This window comes from Ammospiza caudacuta, chromosome 24 (genome assembly GCF_027887145.1).
Source record: "Ammospiza caudacuta isolate bAmmCau1 chromosome 24, bAmmCau1.pri, whole genome shotgun sequence".
Taxonomy (NCBI): domain Eukaryota; kingdom Metazoa; phylum Chordata; class Aves; order Passeriformes; family Passerellidae; genus Ammospiza; species Ammospiza caudacuta.
Window position 1 is genome coordinate 2,703,015 of NC_080616.1, and position 19,662 is coordinate 2,722,676.

Consider the following 19,662-nt stretch of genomic DNA (forward strand, 5'->3'; position numbering starts at 1 on the left):
CAAGACTTCAAGGAAAAAAAAATCCATATCCAGAGTAGAAACAAAGAACTTTCAGCACTCGATGCAAGCCAGCTGAGAGAATTAAGGGGATGCAGATGTGTTCCAGCAGATACTGTTACAAGCTTACACTGACACTGGCTCACTGCAGCACTGAGACAAAAACGCCTCCAGGGCCTTAGAAAGAATGAACTTAGAAAAGGTATTTAGAAAGGAAAACAGACAAATCACCTTATTCCAAGACTTCTGAAGAGTTGGCAGACTAAAACTGACCCAACAGTCAGTTCCATCAATCATGAAGTAATTGGGAGGATTCCGAAATATAAAAGTGAAGTGTGAATCCAGAAGTCTACCTCTCATCCCTAGGAGTTCATTCCTGTACTTACACAGCCCCTGTGTCAGGGGAAGAGGAGAGCCAGCAGGATGGACTGTGGAAGGGCAGCTACAGACAGGGAGTTACACACAAGGAGTTGTTACAGAGTATTAAATGACTTTGTAGCCTTGGGCCTGGCCACCATTCTGGAACAACTCTGCAGCCTTGGGCCTGGCCATCATCCTGGGACAAGGAGTCCAGGAAAACCAACCACAGATGCAACTAAAATCCATTCTGTGTCTGGACTGGGCTAGTCAAGAGTTCTGCTCCCTGACATATACCAGCACTGAGGAATGGGTAACACAACAGATATGAACTGTGTAAACTTGAAGCAAGATATTGGAACTGGGGGTCTCTGGACTCAGGGGAACAAGTTACAGACAGTTCTAATGCAGGTGTTGAGGTGCCAGCAGCCTGAGGGAGCAGCAGTGGAGGTCACAGGTTTTTTTGCTCTGCTTCCTGACTGCTCCACATCCTCGCCTGTACAAATACTAGAAGCAATGATGGCAATTCTTCCTCTGTCCAGGACTGACATCTTATTTATTGCCAAGCATCTTTAGAGCAAAGGTTTTGGGTTTTTTTTTTTTTCCCCTTTTACCATTTCTAGAACCAACACAGAATTCAGAGTTCTGTAGGATTACTACTGTCTCCAACCCTAGGAGAGCTCTGCTGCTGCAGCCTGGGTCCCTTGGGGTTAGCTGCTCACAACACTGCACCAGGCAGGACACAGGCCCCTCCAAGGCACATGGGAATGTTGAAGATGGACATGCCATCCCTAGGACTCTCCCAAGAACCAGTCCTGCTTTTTGGAGTCTTTGATTCACAGTTTGGAGCACTGTCTCTGCAGAAGCAGGTTGTTCAGACTGCTCTGGCCAAGAACAGCTTTAACTTTAAATGCACATTGCCCTCCAATGCAGATTTAAACCCCTGCATGGAAGGGGAATGAAGGATATCTGCAAATGAAAGGACATCAATGACTTTTCAGATGGAGGATAAATAAATTAAAAGCAGGTCAAGTAACTTTTTATGTCTGGATGTATCTCGTGTATGCACAAGAACTCATATGCACTGCCACACCTTCCTGGCCATCTGCAGACAACAATGCAATTGGGGGCACACTATGGAGGACATTCTATGAACAGTGAGGGAAATGCTCCTAGAAGGAATGAAATCTGTGCTGCAATCTCCTCTTCCACCCACAGTTTTCAGTCTGACTGAAGACTCAGACAAAGAGGGAAAAAAAAAGCAGTAACACATAACAAGATAGATTGTTTTTACCATGTAATACTGTCACTCCTTTGCTTATTTTCACTCAAACATTTGTTTTTTTAACAGTAAGCACCATGAAAACAAGTGAATTAAGTCACTGGCTCTTGGGCTGCACTGCAGAAGCTGCTATTTCAAGGAGCAGCAACTGAATAATCAAGCAAAAAAAGGACCCACTGAACAGCAGCTGGCATTGGTTTTACCATTCTGCTTGAATACTCGTATGAACTAGGAAAGAGAAAGAGCTTGACAGGTTTCAGGAAGAGTGACAAGCATAATCCAGACTCTAGAAAAGCTGTTGTAAGGTGAGAAGTTCAAGGAGTTCAGTCTATTTAGAATATCAAAGAGATGGTAAAGATCTGTCCTGATTACAGCTGACAAGTGTTGGCTTGATGAGAGGATTTATGACAGCATGATCCATCCAACAGACAAAACCTGCCGGAACTGAGTTGCTAAGCTGAAGTTGGATGATTGTTAAAAGAAAACTCGCATGGTTTTTAGTTTATATTGAATATAATAAAACATTTGATGGAGTATCTGCTGCATCTTTCATGGATTTTTTAAAACTGGGAATGGATGTCTCTTTCCAAAACATGACCTCTTGTCCAAAAGTAAATCAATGTAGGAATTACACTGTCAGATTTGACCCTGCTGCAACAGGACAGCAGGTTACTCTGGCTGAGCTCTGCAAATCTGCTTTTAGTCCACTAATTAAGGAGAATAGGGAAGGAAAGGGAGATTGTTTCCTAGACTGGGTTTATTCCTCAAACTCACCAATGCAGATAGTTAATGGAATAGCTCCAATGGTCTTCTATATGCCAACAAAATGATGAAAAGCACATTCCTACGTACAGCCAGGGCAGTTTCATCCCACAGATGTCTGCAGTGATGTGAGCAAGCACAGACTGCTCCATCACAGGCATGTTGTTTAAATTCCAGCCACTATCAAGGTATTCCTGAAAATGGAGCAGAACAGTCACAGGTTTATACAACAGGAGGAGAAAGCCCAAGAAAATAAATCTACTCAAGAGCAATGGAAGAGAAGCACTTTTCCCAACTGAGGAATATAAGAAACAAGTCAATGACTCAAAGACTAAAGCCTCCATTGTCTTTGCCTCTTTCACAATCCTGACCTGCCCTGTTTTGTTAAAATGACACCTTTTTAATTTGGTTTTATTTGGTTTGGAAGTTATTTATTAACTACTAGAATAAACCTATGGCTTTGAATGGCTGATCACAGCAAATTTTATTTATTCAAAATCCCAGTGTAGCTCTGCTCTTAAATACTCTGCCAGATACACAAAACTCTTTGCAACCCAGTTCAATTATTGTGCTTTAAACCAAGAAGAGCTATCCCATGAAAAACTGCAATAAAAACACCCACAGTGAACTCAAAGACCTACCTCTTCTTCTGGTCTAACTTTAAACTTCCCACCTCTAACAGGGAAGCCACTGCCAAACTCCTTTGAAGCAATGTCAGCTCCGTACTCCACTGTCACATCCTCTTCAATGGTACTGACAAGTCTCCAAAATTCTTTTTCAACCAGCTCAGTGGGGACCATCTAGGTATGAGAACAAAAAGGGAGTATGTTTGAGGAATCAGTAGATGAGGAGCACGTGCATCAAAGCTGTCTCAGGGAGGAACCTCCATTAGCTTGAAGCTTTTCTCCATTTTAAAATTGTTTCAACAAGAGAAAAACAACTGCAGCAGAGATGTGGCTCCAGGAGATGCTGCTGCCCTGTTCTCTCAGGAGTGCCTGACAGTCACTGTTCTCTTGCCTACAGACAATTCTTCTAAAGTGGGAAAAGACCAAATAAAAACACAAGCAGCTGGTGGAACAAGAAACCACGAACCAGCAATAACTAGGATTTGCTGATGTAAATGAGAACCTCTGATTTGGGATTTCATTCCATTCAAAACCAGAATCCCTCCTTTCCTCACTCCCTAGATTTACCTAATTTAGCTAACCACACAAATGAACTGTACACAAGACGAGGATGAAGCAGGAACATACATGTACTGGCATGTTAAAATAGTCTGACTTGAAGGCATCGGCCATTTCCCCGAACGTGCGCAGGGTGTAGTCTCGTGCTGCTTGCTCAAACCCAAAGGCTTCCTGAGGCTTGTTACACTCCTGCAAGGGAAAAGGAAATTGGTTCTGTAACCCATTCACACAACACTGTGCTCAGATTTACACAAATGGGCTCCTGTAACAGCTTCTGAGTGGTAAGAAGGAAGGACACCACTGAAATGAAAACACTTCCAAAAAGGCAGAGACAGAAGGAGAAACTCTGCTTGGTTCACCAAATTACAAAATTTATTTGTAAATCTGCATAAACATTAATGAATTAATATGCCTAATTTCTCCTTACTCTAGTAGAGCTAAGCAGGATAAGATCCATAAATGATCACACTGAAGCACCAAGTGAGACTCCAATTATAAGTACAGAGAAAAGGTGTCAGTTAAAATCCAAAATGTTCTTCAAAGACATACCAATTTTTGGCTCAAAACAATAAGTGTCAGCTTTGCAATATGAAGCATTCCCAGTCTTCATTTTAGCTTTACCTCTATCACCTTATTTGCACAACCTTAAATAGCAATACATTGTATTTTCTATTCCTGATCAGTTTAAAAAAACCCACAAAATACAAATTAGCCTTTGGCTTTACTGCAGTGATTTGTCAGATTACCTGAGCCAGACACTGGGGGCACCTCCAGTCCCCTTTGGGAACATCATGGAGGGGTGGAATTAAACAGAAGGTGTGGTAACTGTCATCACAGCCATCACACAGCAGGAGTCTGTCCTCATCGTTCCCACTGCCACACAGGAGACACACATACAGATCCACCTGCAACACAGAATCCCACAGGAGCAATGGGAGAGCTGAAGGTAACTCAGGGTGAAAGCAGTTTGGTAACTCCCATCTGTGACACTCCCCAAAGCTTATCCTTACTTTATCTCTGCAATGGAAATGAGACAAACACACCCTGAATATTCTTTTAGAAGTTTAAATACCTCCCTCTGTAATTAAACAAGAGCTGCAAGCCCTTCCATGCATTTTTTTTCCCCAAGTGCCAGGACAGCTCAGATCAGCAGTATTGTGGCCTTGGCAGGTGCAGCCCAACACCTGGGGCTGGGCAGGAATAACCCAACATCTGCTGGGGCTCACAAACCCAGCATGGGCTTTTCCATGTGCAGCCTCAGGTGTTTCATTCCCCTCTGAGACCAATTGCCTTGGAAAACAGAAATCTGGAGAAAGGAGTTCCTGTTGCTGGGGATGTTCCTTATTTTCCTCAGAGAAGCCTCCAACCTCCCAGAGGAGCTTTGGGTAGGGGGGCAGCTCTTAATTCTGACAGAGCAGCTCCCAAGCCCTAAGGAACAGGCACAAGCACTCCAGCCTGGGATGGGCTCTCTGCTGCCTGTCCTACACCCAACTCTCACCAGCAGTAGCTTGGAAGGCTCTTCCCAAACACAGAACAGAGTCAAGAGGACAGACAGAACCTCTTGCCTTAAGTTGTTAAAAAAAAAAAAAAAAAAAAAAGAAGCAGCATCTCCTGTTCTTCCCCACAAGCTTCTTTTTCATTTGGGGGTGAGGGAGTCAGGGTTCTGGTATTTGCACCCTTCATTCTCAGGTACCAGCTACAGGTGTGGATTGAATGGGAACAGGTTTGGTTTTAGGAGGGACCTAACTTGTGGCATGGGCAGAAAGAATCTCAGCATTATCTTCTCAGAAGTGAGACAACTACCACTGCCTTCAGGAGGGGGTTTTGGGGGATAGCTGGTGGCATGTGGAGAGCTGGGGGTTTTTTTAAGATACATTTGAACAACAAAGCTTCCAATTTAGTGCTGAAATTGTGGAATTAGGAGCAGGTCTGTGAAGTGCCATGTGCCACAGCCTGCACAGAGCTCTCCTGAGGTTGCAGAGCTGTGGGGAGGGATCAGCTCACACAATCACTTCCACTGCACTATGCTTTCAAAATGCTTATTTTGAGACTGTACTTTGGAGACAGAAAACAAGTTACTTTAGTTATAGATAATGAAACTTAACCATCCTGCCATTCCCAGCTCTGTGAAGCTCTGGCACTGTTGATATTCCAGCAGGCACAAACACTGCTGTGCTTCAGCTGGGGCTCCAGCCAGGAAGCAGCCAGGAGTCTTCCATGTGACAAAGTGACAGCAGGCTTTACTACACACCCTAGAGAAATCCAGAAATGCCTGCAAAAGCTGCAGGAAGGCAGGGGGTACTCACAGCATTGGTGGGTTTTTTAGATCTGGCTTTGGATTTGTCCTTCTCTAGCTCCCCAGAAAGTTCTTTCTTCTCAGGGAGCTTCACCACACTGCGCATTTCCTTGTCTGGGCAAAGGAAAAAAAATGAGAGTATTGCAAAATGTTTCAATGCTTAGCATTCTTTGTTATTATTTGTTTTATTTATTGCTTGTTAGACTGCATCACACCAAGGTGTTTGCTGAATTGTTATCCCCCACACTTGGTTCAGTCAGCACAGGGCAAGACTCGAACTCCTGCAATGCCTCCAGAAGTCAGTGTTATCCAAAAATCCCAGCACACCCCCACAAGCCAGCACTGGCTATCACAGCCCACAGTTTTTCAGTATATGCCATTTTAATTAATTTTAATTGAATTATGAGCAGGTTTATCAGCTAAGGTTTTCTTTCCACGTGGTGTTGAAGAATGTTGTCAAGAGCTCTTTCCTTCTGCTCTTGGGGGAGGGAGGCTAGTGCTTAGAGACTCCTTGAAGAAAAAAAATTCAAATTACAAAACACCATAATCTAAACAAATTATTGAAAAAAAGATTCTGAAGGAACAAATGAGATTGACAGATTGCTCAGGTAATTTCAATTATTGAGTAATTGTAAACAGTTCTTGTATTTATTTGGCTAAATTATTTATCAACAAGCTTATTCTTGTGTTTGATGGCATTAAATAGTGTCTCAGTCTCAAATAATTATTTCTTAAGGAGAGAATAGACTCAGGACTGCTGATAGCAGCAATTTAATCATATTATAGGAACTTTATCATTAAGCTCAAAACAGACTACCTTTTGCTTTCATTAGTTAAATTTCCAGATTTTAAGTCCAAATTCCTTCCAAAAAATGTCGGATATCTGATACATTCTTAAAAGAGTTTCTTCTATTTAAAGCTCATGGACTGATGTTATTTAAAATACAAAACAAAAACATTGCTCCAATCTTATTTCTGATTGTTCCAGAAGAGACACCCAAGTTCAAAGAAGTGTAAGTCTTTTTCAAATGAAAACATCATCTTCAAGAAAACTCAACCACTTACAAGAAACCCCCCCAAAATACTTAAATCCATAAAATAACTTTTTATCAAAAAGTCCTATTTTAAAATTAACTGAAAGTTGGTTTCTTTTATAAAATACTTTGAACAGTTCCAAATGCTAATTTTAGTTCTGGTCTTAAAACACATTTGTGCAAAATAACAGAAACTGCATTTCTGCTGTGTTTCACTCACCACCTTCACTCTTTGGAGGGGCACAGCCCATTCTGCGTCTCAGATTGTGAGTTCTGGCTTCTGGAGGGTCAGTCTCACTTTTAACATTGGTTGCCTTTAAAAAGGAAAAAAAAAAACAAAACAAGGAAAAACCCCTAAGTAACATCCTTAGCTGGAAGACTCTGGTTTGCCACCTGTGTTTGGGAAGATGCTCAGTGCCAGCTGATCTGGCTGCTTGCCCAAGCACAGAGAGATGAGTTTGGAATCTCCAGCTGGCTCTGGGAAAGGTTGGCTCTGTGAGTCCCAACTAAACATTTCCTAAAGTCCTTTCCAATTCAAACCACGTGGATTGCATTGGTGTGAGACACAAATACCTCTCTGAAGTATCACAAAAGTTCAAGACTTGTAACCTGCCTTGTTCCAGTGAGAGTCAGAGAGACACTATGGGGACTTCAATTAAACTCAGAGAACCATTTGATACTTACAAACCACTAAATCTAAACTGACACCTGGAGTTCTGAAATACTTGTCTTCAATTATTTACAAGTAGTTCAGAGAGAAATGATGCAGGGAACAACATGGAAGATTGGAAAGTAAATCCTCCAAAATATCCATGCCAATAATGACACCAGGATTTGGGTTTGCTTTCAGTGGGACCCATTAAGAAGCAAAGCACAAGGAACTCAGTGCTTTCACAGATTTTCTTGTACTCCTAAGGAGCAGAACATGCTCCAGTCTTCAAAGCAGGGACCTTTGTTGGTACATCTTGGAACTTTCACCACAGAATAATGCTCTTCCATTTAATGCTTACATTTCTTCCCTGAAATTTTGAGATGGTGGAAGAACAATTCTCAAATCCCTCAGTGTTACAAGAGGTTTCTCCAACACTCTAAGGAAATGAGGTCATGCAACAAGTCACTCAGCCATTCTCTGAAGCCCAGAAGATGGGATGTGTGTGTCAGGTCTAAGGCAGAACTGGACACAGCCCCAAGTACTCTATGGGGTGGGAACTGATGTTCAATCTAGGGGGTTTTGCTTTTTGATTTTTACAGAGCTGGTTTTGACAATATATCCTAATCACTTTTCATGTTCTCTTTGCCCAAATATCTCCATCAGACCACTCAGAGGTCACACTGCTTAAGAAATGCACCAAGACAAGTTGTTCATTGTGTGCAGCAGTTCTGCCTCAGGGCCAGCATGCCCTGAGCCTCAAGTGCAGGGATAGACACCCAGTTTCTGCAGCTTCAGCTCCTCTGAGCTGTGTCTTTTGTGCTTCAGCTGATACTGATCTTCACAAGAGCAGCTCTTGGTCTGGCCTGAGCCTTTTATCACATCAGGTCATCTCACTTTCACCTCCCCTGCATTGTTGTGGTCTTTCACACTGAACTGCTCTACATCAAGCACTTAAAGCCTTTGCATTTCAAAGCCAGCCTAGACAGTCATTGCCCTTTTCCTTTCTCATTATGAACATTTTCTCCTGACTGTTTACTCACCAGGTAGGAAAGGGCAAGGGAAAACTGTGGGTGTCTCACAACTGAAAACATCAAACTGGCAAACATGAGAATGAATTTAAGACTCACAGTTTAAGACATTGACAAATAGTTGTGTATTGCATTAGAGCAAAAAATTGAGATATGAACCAAACATTTCTCTTTTGCAACCAGGTCAGTGCAAATGCAAACTGCTTGGAACTCTAATGCTGAATAAAATGGATTTAATCACCTTCTCTGACTGCATTGATATGGAACAGCTAAATTCACATTAACAAATCTTAATTTCAGGAAATTACTGTCTTAAAACACTACAGCTCCTGGCTAAGCCAGCCAGTCCCTGTTGCTCAATTCAGCCTTAGCGCTGTGTGTTCCAGTTATGTTCTTAATTATGGATCTTCTTTCCACAAAAATGAGGTACACAACATCAGTGGTGCTTGGGGCAAGAGCTGAGAGGGCAGCCTTGTCTGTTGGCTTAGGATGTGTAGTTGGTTTCCCACAAAATGACAAAAATGTGCTCTGTCAGTGCCATCTGAGACCACTGCCAGAGAAACAGCTGGAATTTTAGTGTATATTTGTCCTGCTGTCAATTCCTAAGGGATCCATGAGAACAAGAATCCTTCAACCACAGGCAGATACTTCAAATGGAAAGTTTCAGCCCAAACTACTCAAGTCTGCTCAGAATTATAAATCCACTTGTAACCAGGTATTTGAGTGGAAAAGCTTTAGAAACCCTTAATTGTATCTCATTAACCAAGCATAATTACAGGCAGAATTTGCAACAGCTATGCTGTGCTATTAGCACTAATAAAGACCAAGACCAGAACAATGGGAGTTAATAAGAGTCTGAAACAAACTGTGACCTTCCTAACTCATGATGTCACCACTAATCAGACCCTCTCCTGGGAATATCCTCCCCTACTCTTCATCTGCTCAAACAAAAGAAATAGGAACTCTCTGGAGATAGGACCATCAGGCTGGAAAGGCTGGAGCCAAAGTATTGCTGTTTTCCAGCAACAAAGGAGACACATGATCTCCTAAAATATGTCTTCACAGAAGATACTGAGATATAACCAATACATTTCATGCTTATCCAAACAAACACTGCTTCTCAGAGATGTGTAAGATCATAGAAAACCACACTGACTTCATGGTATGCATTTTTTCCTTATATTGCAAGGGTAAATTAACACAAATTTATAGAACTCATGAGTGAAAAATGAATTATAACAATGCTGATGTTATAACCAAAATCTTCCCCACTCTAATAGCTGGCTTCAACTCATGAGATATGTACAGAAACCTCCTGGTACATTTGGAGAACAAGGAGAAGGAACAACAGATCAAAGCTGCTTCACTTCCAGGATTTGTCACCTGTACTTTAATCTAAGAGCCCCACAGTATCTATATCATGCTGAAAGCATAACCCTACTGTACAGCCTTACCAACAGTCCCCACAGCAGAGCCTCCCAGAACACCAAACCTCAGTTATACACTGGGTAAAGTACCAGACAATTCTTACCCATTATTTACGATTTCTGTTATAGATGGAAAATGAGATGATTGGCTCTCACAATTAAGGGATGATTATTGTGTGACTATTAAGAAAAGCTTTAGTGATGTATAGTTATGTTATTGTAATTTACATGTCCTCTGTTCTCCCCATAGTTCCCTTTCTCCCCCTGTATTGCTGCCATCAGACAGCCTAGATTATCTAGGACAGGTACAAAGAAGCTGCACAGGTGTCCCTTACCTGGGGCAGTTGGGAATGGAAAAGCTTGGTGCTTAGGGGGTGCAGCATGGCAACACCTGACCCCCAATCCAGTTACAAGAAAGCAGTCTGCACTGATAAATGGCAAAGAGCTGACTGACAAACTCTGAGAGGGGCCAGGGCTGGCTGATGCAACCCCCAGGGGTATAAAAGCCTGAGCATCCATCTTGAAGATGAACCGGCCACGTGGTACTCACGAGGGGCAGTTTGCAGCACTGCGACTTTTTTCTTATGTTGTATTTTTGTTAAGGTTTAATAAACCTTTTTAAACTTTCAAAGTGAGCAGTTGTTTCTCACCATTTCTGAACGTTTAGGTAGCCCTGACACAGTGAAGCAGCTGTTCCTAGACACAAACACACACACACACAGTGCCCTGCTCAGGGTCCTTCTGCCCCAGCTCACACACACACACACACACAGTGCCCTCAGTCCCCAGCTCACCTGTTCCTAGGCACACACACACACTGCCCTGCTCAGGGTCCCTCTGCCCCAGTTCACCTGTTCCTAGGCACACACACACACACTCACACACACACACACACAGAGTGCCCTGCTCAGGGTCCCTCTGTCCCAGCTCACAGACACACACACAGACACACACACACAGTCCTGCTCAGGGTCCCTCTGTCCCAGCTCACCTGTTCCTAGGCACACACACACTCACACTCACACAGGGTCCCTCTGCCCCAGCTCACCTGTTCCTAGGCACACACACACTCACACAGGGTCCCTCTGTCCCAGCTCACCTGTTCCTAGGCACACACACACTCACACAGGGTCCCTCTGCCCCAGCTCACCTCGGGGGTCAGGCGCTTGGCGCGCCGGGCGGGCGGGCAGCTCTCCGAGGGTGGCACCGACTGTCGCTGTGGGATGTCGTGGGGCTTGTACTCCTTGTCCTTCGTGTCACTGCTCAGATCTGGCTTCTGCAAGCACTAAAGAGACAATTTGATTACTTTGTTTCTGCCTCTCCTTGCAATACAAACAGTGTAGAACAATTTCCTGGCTCATGGAAAGAACATAGACAGGGCCCTAATAATTCCTGTGCTGGATTAATAAACAGCATGTATGACAATGGAACATTACTTATCTGAACAAGGCACAACATCACTTTTTCTCATCAGTTTAAGGGCTGCAATAGCCATAATAATGGATCTTAAATAAAGCTGAAGTCATCCTTTAAGTGTTAATGAGCACCAAACATTTCTGTGTGGAATACCAAGCCCAACTCTTCTGGGAGATGGGGCTTTGCAGACTGGGTCACCAGCACTCTGCAACTGCTGAAGTGTCCTAAGGTTGAGTGGCTGTCATGCCAACATACAGAGCAATATAAAAGTAAATTACAACCTATCAAACATCCCTGTCCTAACTGAAATACAGCTCTGTACTATGCACATTGCAGGAGCTCCCCTCTTTCCATGTTTTGGAGAGGACAACTGCTGCTTAAATTAAGGGCAGAAGGGAAAATATTCAAGAACAGTTTTAGTTCTTTCAAGCTGCTGAATGAACACACTTAATTGCTGAAAACTGTGCATACCTCTGGCAAGAAACAGAATAATTAGTGACAATTCCCCATTTGTCAAGCCACACAACACTCAGTAACTGCAGACAAAATGTAACAGTTTTTAATGAGTAAACAACAAATCCTACAGACAGAAAAATCTCATGTTGCCAGGAAGTAATTCATGATATTGCTGGATCTACACTTCCCCAGTTCTGTTAGTCTATTCCCATCACAAGCATTTTCTCAGCAAGAGAGAGCAGTAAAGCACAGAGAGACCACTGCAGTGGTGTGAGGATGATGATGCCCTATAGACAGCACAGAAAACAGACTTTCAGAAACAAATTACAGCCAGGAGGGGGGAGGGAAAAGGAGGAAAAAGTGTTATTTTAGAAGCGAAGTCTATGCTAAAAAACTAAGTATTTAACAAAAAAGGAGTATCAGTCAAGGGTGGCAGGGTGTCATTAACCATCACCCACAGACAGCCTGTGACCAAAGAAACCTGCAGAGCTGCTGCTTGTTTCAGACTGCCTCCAGTATTAGACTTTGTAAACTCTAGATTTATATTCTGAAAGCAAATGGCTGACTTAACTTCAGCATTAAATGCACAGTGCCACTCAGCTTTGGAGCTCGTGCACACAACCAGTGAGTCCTGGCTGATGCTCAAAGGTTGGGTCTGGAGCCCCAGAGCACTGCAGCTGCCTCTCCACAAGAGCCTTAAAGCTCCCACTGGAACCAAAACCACAGGATTGCAGAGGGTTTAGGTTGGAAGGGACCCTAAAGATCACCTTGTCCCATGGGCAGGGACACTTTCACTAGAAAAGGCTGAGACCCATCCAACCCGGCCTTAAATGCTTGCATGGATGAGGCATCTACCAAAGATGAAAGAAGATGATGTGACATCAATATCAGTGGAAGATAGCAAAAAAACCCCAATTTCTCAGAACAGAAAATGGACAAGCAGAAAGAGCAAATGGGTAGGAAAAGGTTGAAAATGAGAGAAGAGAAAATAACGTCTATAAAATCTGGGTCCTTGAATCATTCAGTTCCTCATGTGAAAACCAAAATTATCAGAAAAAAAGAGTTTCTACTGCTTCTGATAATAGAGGACATATGGTCCTTGAAAACAAAGATCTAGAAGGCAGGCAAACAGCTTTTCCTAAACAAAAGTGTAAGAAAACCTTGAAAACCAACAGATTGTGCCTCACTTCAGTGCAGTGCCCAAACAAACCCAAAACAAAAAAAAACTAAAACAAAACCAACCAAACAAAACCACACACAAACAAAAACAAAAAAGCCCAAAAACCCAAAACATCCCCCAAAAATCCAAACTAAAAAAAACCCAAACCCCAGCAATAACAAAAAAAAACCCCAAAAAGCCAACAAAAACCCCACCCACAATACCTTGAAAAAATAAAAAAATCCCAAACAAACAAAAAAAACCCCCAAACCCCACAAAAAAAAAAAAAAGAAAAAGAGCATTCACTGTTCCTTGAAAAACAGCACAAGACATTTCCTAAATAATGATCTTTCACCACCTATTTAAGCACAAACACTTCCCAGTGCCTCTCTAACCCGAGGCAAAGGCAGTGGTAAGGAATGGCTGTTAATCACAGTACCAGCTGGACCAAGAGAACACCTGGAATTGTTAAATTCTAAGGATGAGAACTCCTCTGTCCCTCCTTTACCCCTACACTGACAATCAACTGGCTCCAACCAAGGACATAGCTGCCATCTCTGCAGTCCTTTCCTTGTCCCAACCAGGCTTTGGTGAGGTTGTGCTTCCATCAACCATTCCCCAGAAGCTCATCCCACACACTCTGACCATGATCTCCTTAGATTCCAACAAGATGGTTGCACACACGAACCTTGAACCCTCAGCAGTGACAGGGAGCAAGTGAAAACCCCTCAGCTGAAGCCACAAAGCAGCAGCTCCTTTAGCAGACAAAGGACAGTGCAGGAATGGTCACAAGGCCTTCAGGAAGTCAAAAGATTGGGGGGGAGAGGGATACAATTAATGTCCTCTAGGTTCAGACATTTATCAGTAGTAATTAAGTCAGTCAGGCTCCCTGTACTTGTAGGACACAACTGGTTTACCTCTGTGACACATCCATGGAGGGTAAACCCCACCAAGCTCCAGAGGTGCTCATTGCTCTCCAGGAACAATGAAGATGCCAGAGAAATGTCTGTTGTTTTGGGTTTTTTTAAGTTTTTCTAAGCTTTTTAATGTTTATAATCTTGTAACAAACTTTCTCACACACTTTATGTAAATAACTTATTGCTTTGTAATTTTTTATGGAGGAGAAGAAATTTAATAAACTGTTTGTTCAGTGTCATTGGAGAGGTAGCACTGTCATCCTCTAATCTATTGTCACTTTTAGAGATCTATAAATGTTAGAGTCAGAAATTAAACTTCCCTCTTTTATAACTTGGATAGTTGTGTGTCCGTGTTGTTTTACTTTGTATCCTATAGTGACAAAATGTCTTACACCGAAATATCTCTATCAGGGGCACACACATATAAATCTTTGGAAGTATGAAGCTCACTAAAGCCTTAGTTTGGAAAAGAGACCAGATGCACAACTACTGAGTCAACTGGATTCACTGAAAAACAGAAGTAAGACCACCTTGAGGGCCCCAAAATGTAGCTGCACTTTAAATCCTGAACTATCTGGGCAATGCACCACAGAAGGTGCACTGACAGAAGATCCTGGACACCTCAGTTCATGCAGGGGACACTTGTCCCTCTAGGCATTCAGTGTGACTCCCTGGGATGCCACTCAGTTACTACAGCTGGGAATGAGAGGTACAGGTGGCAGGAGCCAGTACCAACAGGTTCACTGCAACTACTCTGGAGACACCCAAGGCCTGTCTAGTCCAATTTCAAAATAAAGAGGAAAACAAATACCCCCTGTGGAGAGCTGCTTTGGGTATTACAAACTGGCTGGTTTAAGGAATTTTTGCTGTTGGACTGAACATGAGCTTTAATGAAAACATGCTATTCCAGTCTATTCCCCTCTGAACAGCTCCAGAGAGTTTCATTATTTCAGCATGTAGATAGAAATATCTCCAGCTGGAATATCTGTCAAAATAACTCCTGAAGCCACTTTAACATGTATTGAAACCACACAAACAGATAATGCTATACACAGATCTAGAGGAGATTAAAGTTATGGCATAGTCATTAGTGGAAACTACATAATTTCATATTTTTGGCTTTTGCAGGAAAGAAAGCAATGACTATTTCAAGTATTACCAAATAAAGAAAAAAAAAAAATCAAAAGACTCAGTGAATACAAGCAGTAATCTTGTCTGGATGAGCACCAGAGCTGCATGAAGAGCTTCTCTCAACAGGCTGTTAAAGGAGGAAGCACATCTCCAACTGACAGCTGTCACATTGAACAGCCACAGCTTCTCCAAAAACACAGCTCAGGTGCTTACATTACCACTGAACAGACACACAGTAACAAACACCTACACAAGAAGCATCTGGGTAAGCACCACTTAATAAAAACATGTGAAAGGAAGCCAAAAAGAATCTCATTTGACATGATACTCAAAAAACGTATTGTAAAACAAACTCACTTGAAAGACAACACTGTCAGGAAAAAAAAATCAAATTAGAGGGAAAAGTGAGCTAAACTCAGCTTATTTCTGTGAAAATTCTCTCAGGTCATTAAAAAAATCTGTGTCTGCCACATATAGGAGGGGAATATTTTAACTGCCTGGGGAGGGGAGGAGCTAAAAAATAAGTTAACCTTCCATGCATCACTTGTCTAGAACTGCCTCCACACGGGTTTGGACAGATGTCAAGTGCTCATTGCAAGGCAGAGCTTGAAAAGTCATTTGAAATGAAGCACATCCTCACCTAAAGAAGAAAAGCCTCTTCTAAAAGAGTTAAACACTGAGCAAACCATGAAGTGAGTGTTAACTGTGTGACAGACACTCTCAGGAAATTTCTATTCCCAGGATACTATGGTACCATATTCACTGTTTTACAATTTAAATGAGATCTTTCCCTGTGCAATGGCACCTCAAAAATATGGCAGCAAAGAAAGGTGTAACAAACACACAGGCTCAATAAAAACCCAAAAAGAAATCTCAGTTTTCAGACCTAATATAAATGCCAAGTTTTCAATTAATGCCTTTAGAAAATTATGCTGCTTTCCATTACTTAACATGAATGTTTGAGGGAAGCCAAATAATTTTTGATCCAGCACTTTCCTTAGCATGAAGATTTTCATCTTCAACTCTATTTTGTTCTTATCCTGTTTGCAAAAGACCCCTTTTTCTGAAGAGCCAGCAGAATTTAGCTGTTCTTCACTGAGAAGTAATTGTCACTACCTACAGAAAAAGTCTAATTCTAACCTCTCTGGAGTTACATGAAATCCCTTCCTCATTTTGGTAGCTTTGTGTAAAGGCCTGTGTTGATTTCTGTACACAGAGATATTGCTTGTAACAGGATTAGGGCATTTATTGCTTAAAAAAGGTCAGCACTCCTGTCTTTGAAAGATCATCACGGAAAGAGCATTTCAAAGAAATAAAAACGGATGTTGGCAACTGCAACCAATTTTGGTTTTCCAAATAAATGACTGCTGCTCTAAAAGATCAGACCTATTCCTCATTAGAGATTATGTGGCCTCCACTCTCAATCAACCCTGAATTATGGTTTAATGGCCAAATCAAAGATTGATGACTAGGAAGGATGAAGATTTAAGCTTGAAAAATATCCCAGGTCACGCTGTTAGCATCACTACAGCAGCCAGGAAGCCTTCTGCAACTTTTCCCCCTTAGTGAACGTGCCACAACCTTGCCATGGCTTGGCACAGTCCCTGAGTCACTCTAGGCATGTGCCCACTCAGGCCCACAAGTTGTGGCAAGAGAGATGGATCTGGAATGCTCCATGGATGCAGCAGTACTTGGCCTTACAGAAATCATTACAGGAACATCCCTTATCATGAGGTTTTGGTAAACTTAAAGACAGAATACCAACAGATACTGCTGGAAACAGGAGTCAGAGGCTACCTGGGAGGACTAATGCTAAAAACGTCACTTCTAATGAAAAGTTTGCCTGTGGCTTCCTGAACTGCTGAGCACAGCATCTGGTCCCCTGCATGACACCAGGCACAAAATGCAGCTTCACAAACATTCCAGAAACCAAGAGAACCCTCCCAGAGTGGCTGCTACATGAACTGAGCAGTTGGTTTCAGCAGAGCTTACCAAGAGACTCGCCCCTGACTGGAACAAGTTGTAGGGGTAGAGAATTCGCTCGTAATGCGCGCGGATGTGCGAGCCCACGGCTTTGCCAGGAGCAAAGCCCATCCTCGTGGCTATTTTGGTCCATTTTCTCTCCTTGCAAACCACATCAAATCCTCCTTGTTCTGCAACTAGCTAAAAAGTGAAAATAAAATAGTCACATATTTAATGGTAAAACTACCAGTGTTCAAAGAAAAAGGCAGGACAACATTCCAATGGACATTTTAAACAACAAATATATAGATTTAAAAAACCACACTTGACATTGAAGTTGTTTTAAGGCAATAGCTGGAATATGTAACATATAACCTGTAATATATTACTGTAATTCAGGAATTACAAACCTGTTGAATTTACAAAGAAGTCAGCAGCTGTGTTCCATGTGCACTCAGGCTACTCTGAGAATTTATTTGGCTGCAATTTGTCACTTTGTATCCCAACACAACTTTCTAGCACAGGACACTCAGTTCTTTTCATTGGAACAAGTGCTATAAACTAAACTCAAAATTTCCCAATAAAAACTGCCCTAAACATTAAAAAAGGAGAAAGAATGTATCCTATTGGAGAGTCCCATCTCTTACTATCAGTATACGTGAACCTCTCCACAAGTTTAATGAATTTCATCCTAAAAGTAATTTGATTTTTTTTTCTTCCATATTTCTAATTAATTTTTTTTCCTCTCACTTTTGTCATTGTTCAGGAACTTTCTCCAATTAAGCCTAAGATAATTCTTGACCAGTATACCTAAGCTCAGTTTTAATGAAGAGCTGTAAATTAAAGGTGATCTCCTAGCCCACAGGAAAACTTCCATGTTAATGTGTTACTTACAGTGTTTCCCTGATAATGTATTCTTACTCTTACTGTCCCATTAGCTATGTTAGCTTAAACAAAGCAATACTTTTTCAGCTTAGATATACTCCAAAACCTCCCCTGACCCACTGTGAGACCCCCCCAGGAACTGAGGTAACACAGCAGCTCTTCAGGATAGTTTTTCCATAATGGTCTTACTCTGTTAAGCTGAAATAAATCCAAGATCTTCCTCTCCACATGTGGAATTTTCAGTGTGCATCCTTGAAGCTCCCAAAACTTTGCAATCTGGTCCAGAAAATTCAGCTTTACACGAGTTTGAGCCTGAAAGCAACCAACCAAACAAGTGAACTGCATGCTAAAAGCAATGTAGGTTTTGTATAAGGTTTACAGCACTGCAGCTGAAGCTGCTTGTCCAGCTTTGCCCTCTGCAAGAGTCATTTTGCATTTTTCCCTCTCATTATTTGAAGAAAAATAAATTCCATGCAGATACCATTGATGGCATTTGTATCTTTCCTTGAGTCACCTTTTGTTACCTTTTACTGCACTGAGAAAAGTACTTTGGGAGAACAGCCAAACAGTCAGTTATTACTGCTAAAGGCTCCCTAAACCAGCTGCATTGTCAGGATTTATTGCATTTACTACATTAATAATTGCAATAGTTTATTACTATTTGGTTGATTTGCAATAAGTAAAAAATGAATCAGGTTTGGGGTATTTTTAATTTTTGAAGTTTTTTTCTATTATCCCTTCTCACTCACAACTGCATTTGTTTCACTTTTAAAGATACAAATGGGTCAGGGCAGGGAAAGTCTGGCTGGTTGCACAGCAATTACCACAGTTAGATCACTGCACTGCTGCTATGTAAGAGCAGTAACTTAAATTTTGACATATTTTATTTTCAGCACATTCTCTAATTTAAGGTAAAAACTAGCCATATCTGTACAGTTTAGCTTGTCTGCAAACTCCAGGGAGCTCTGAACAGCTTGTGGTCACACAAATCACCCCCTTAGCATTCCAAGCCAGCAGCTGAGCCCCTCCCCAGCACTTCACACAGCCACTTCAGGGCTTTAAAAACTAAGAATCAGGAGAATAATCAGGCATAGAGTCACCATTATCCCAAATGGTACCAGCACTGAGCCAACCAGAACTCCTCACACTCCCCTTTAGTGTCAATTCATTGAAGCAGTGAATGAAAGTGCTTGTGAACAGCAAATTTCCACAAACTGAATCCAGATTTTGCAATTGTTTCTTCCAAAAGGCTGGCTATTTTTAAAGCACTCCAAGTGTTTCATCTCTTTTCCTTTTGAAAGATGCTGTATGAGTACAAAATACAGACACAGATCTATGGCCCTGGACAGTTTAACTACTCTGAAGCACCTGTGTGAAAAAGACCTAAATTATGTTCCTTTAATGAGCATTAACATTACTTTTATGCCTGGAATGTTTCTAACCAGGTTCTCAAACAGATGAATTTCCATGCTAATTAAAAATTGCTGTTTGTGGTCCAAAGTGCTGTCAGCTCATGGCCAACTCTGGCAAACATCACCTCCCAAAAACACACAGACACATTTGGGAGCAGAAGTACTGCCCAGCTTTCCAGTTTACCTCCAGTTCATTGAGCCTCTGGATCCTTGGTGTGAAGTGAAGCTTGTCCACATCGCACGCGAATGGAGGCTGCCAGTCCTGGAAAACAGAAGGGTTCCATCAAAAGAGCAAGAAAAGGAAA

The 19,662-nt window shown here is 42.0% G+C and overlaps 1 protein-coding gene across 1 annotated transcript in view; it reads right to left on the reverse strand.

Moving 5' to 3' along the window:
• The window catches only part of KDM5B (lysine demethylase 5B), a 59,275-nt gene that overhangs the window by 27,160 nt on the left and 12,453 nt on the right, over positions 1-19,662 (reverse strand). Inside the window, exons 2-11 of the mRNA XM_058819216.1 lie at positions 19,542-19,619; positions 18,135-18,257; positions 17,091-17,261; positions 11,170-11,304; positions 7,133-7,226; positions 5,889-5,992; positions 4,329-4,487; positions 3,652-3,771; positions 3,040-3,198; positions 2,411-2,592 (exon numbers count right to left, since the gene is read on the reverse strand). Coding sequence (XP_058675199.1) covers positions 2,411-2,592; positions 3,040-3,198; positions 3,652-3,771; positions 4,329-4,487; positions 5,889-5,992; positions 7,133-7,226; positions 11,170-11,304; positions 17,091-17,261; positions 18,135-18,257; positions 19,542-19,619 — 1,325 coding nt within the window. The remainder of the gene's footprint in view (positions 1-2,410; positions 2,593-3,039; positions 3,199-3,651; positions 3,772-4,328; positions 4,488-5,888; positions 5,993-7,132; positions 7,227-11,169; positions 11,305-17,090; positions 17,262-18,134; positions 18,258-19,541; positions 19,620-19,662) is intronic.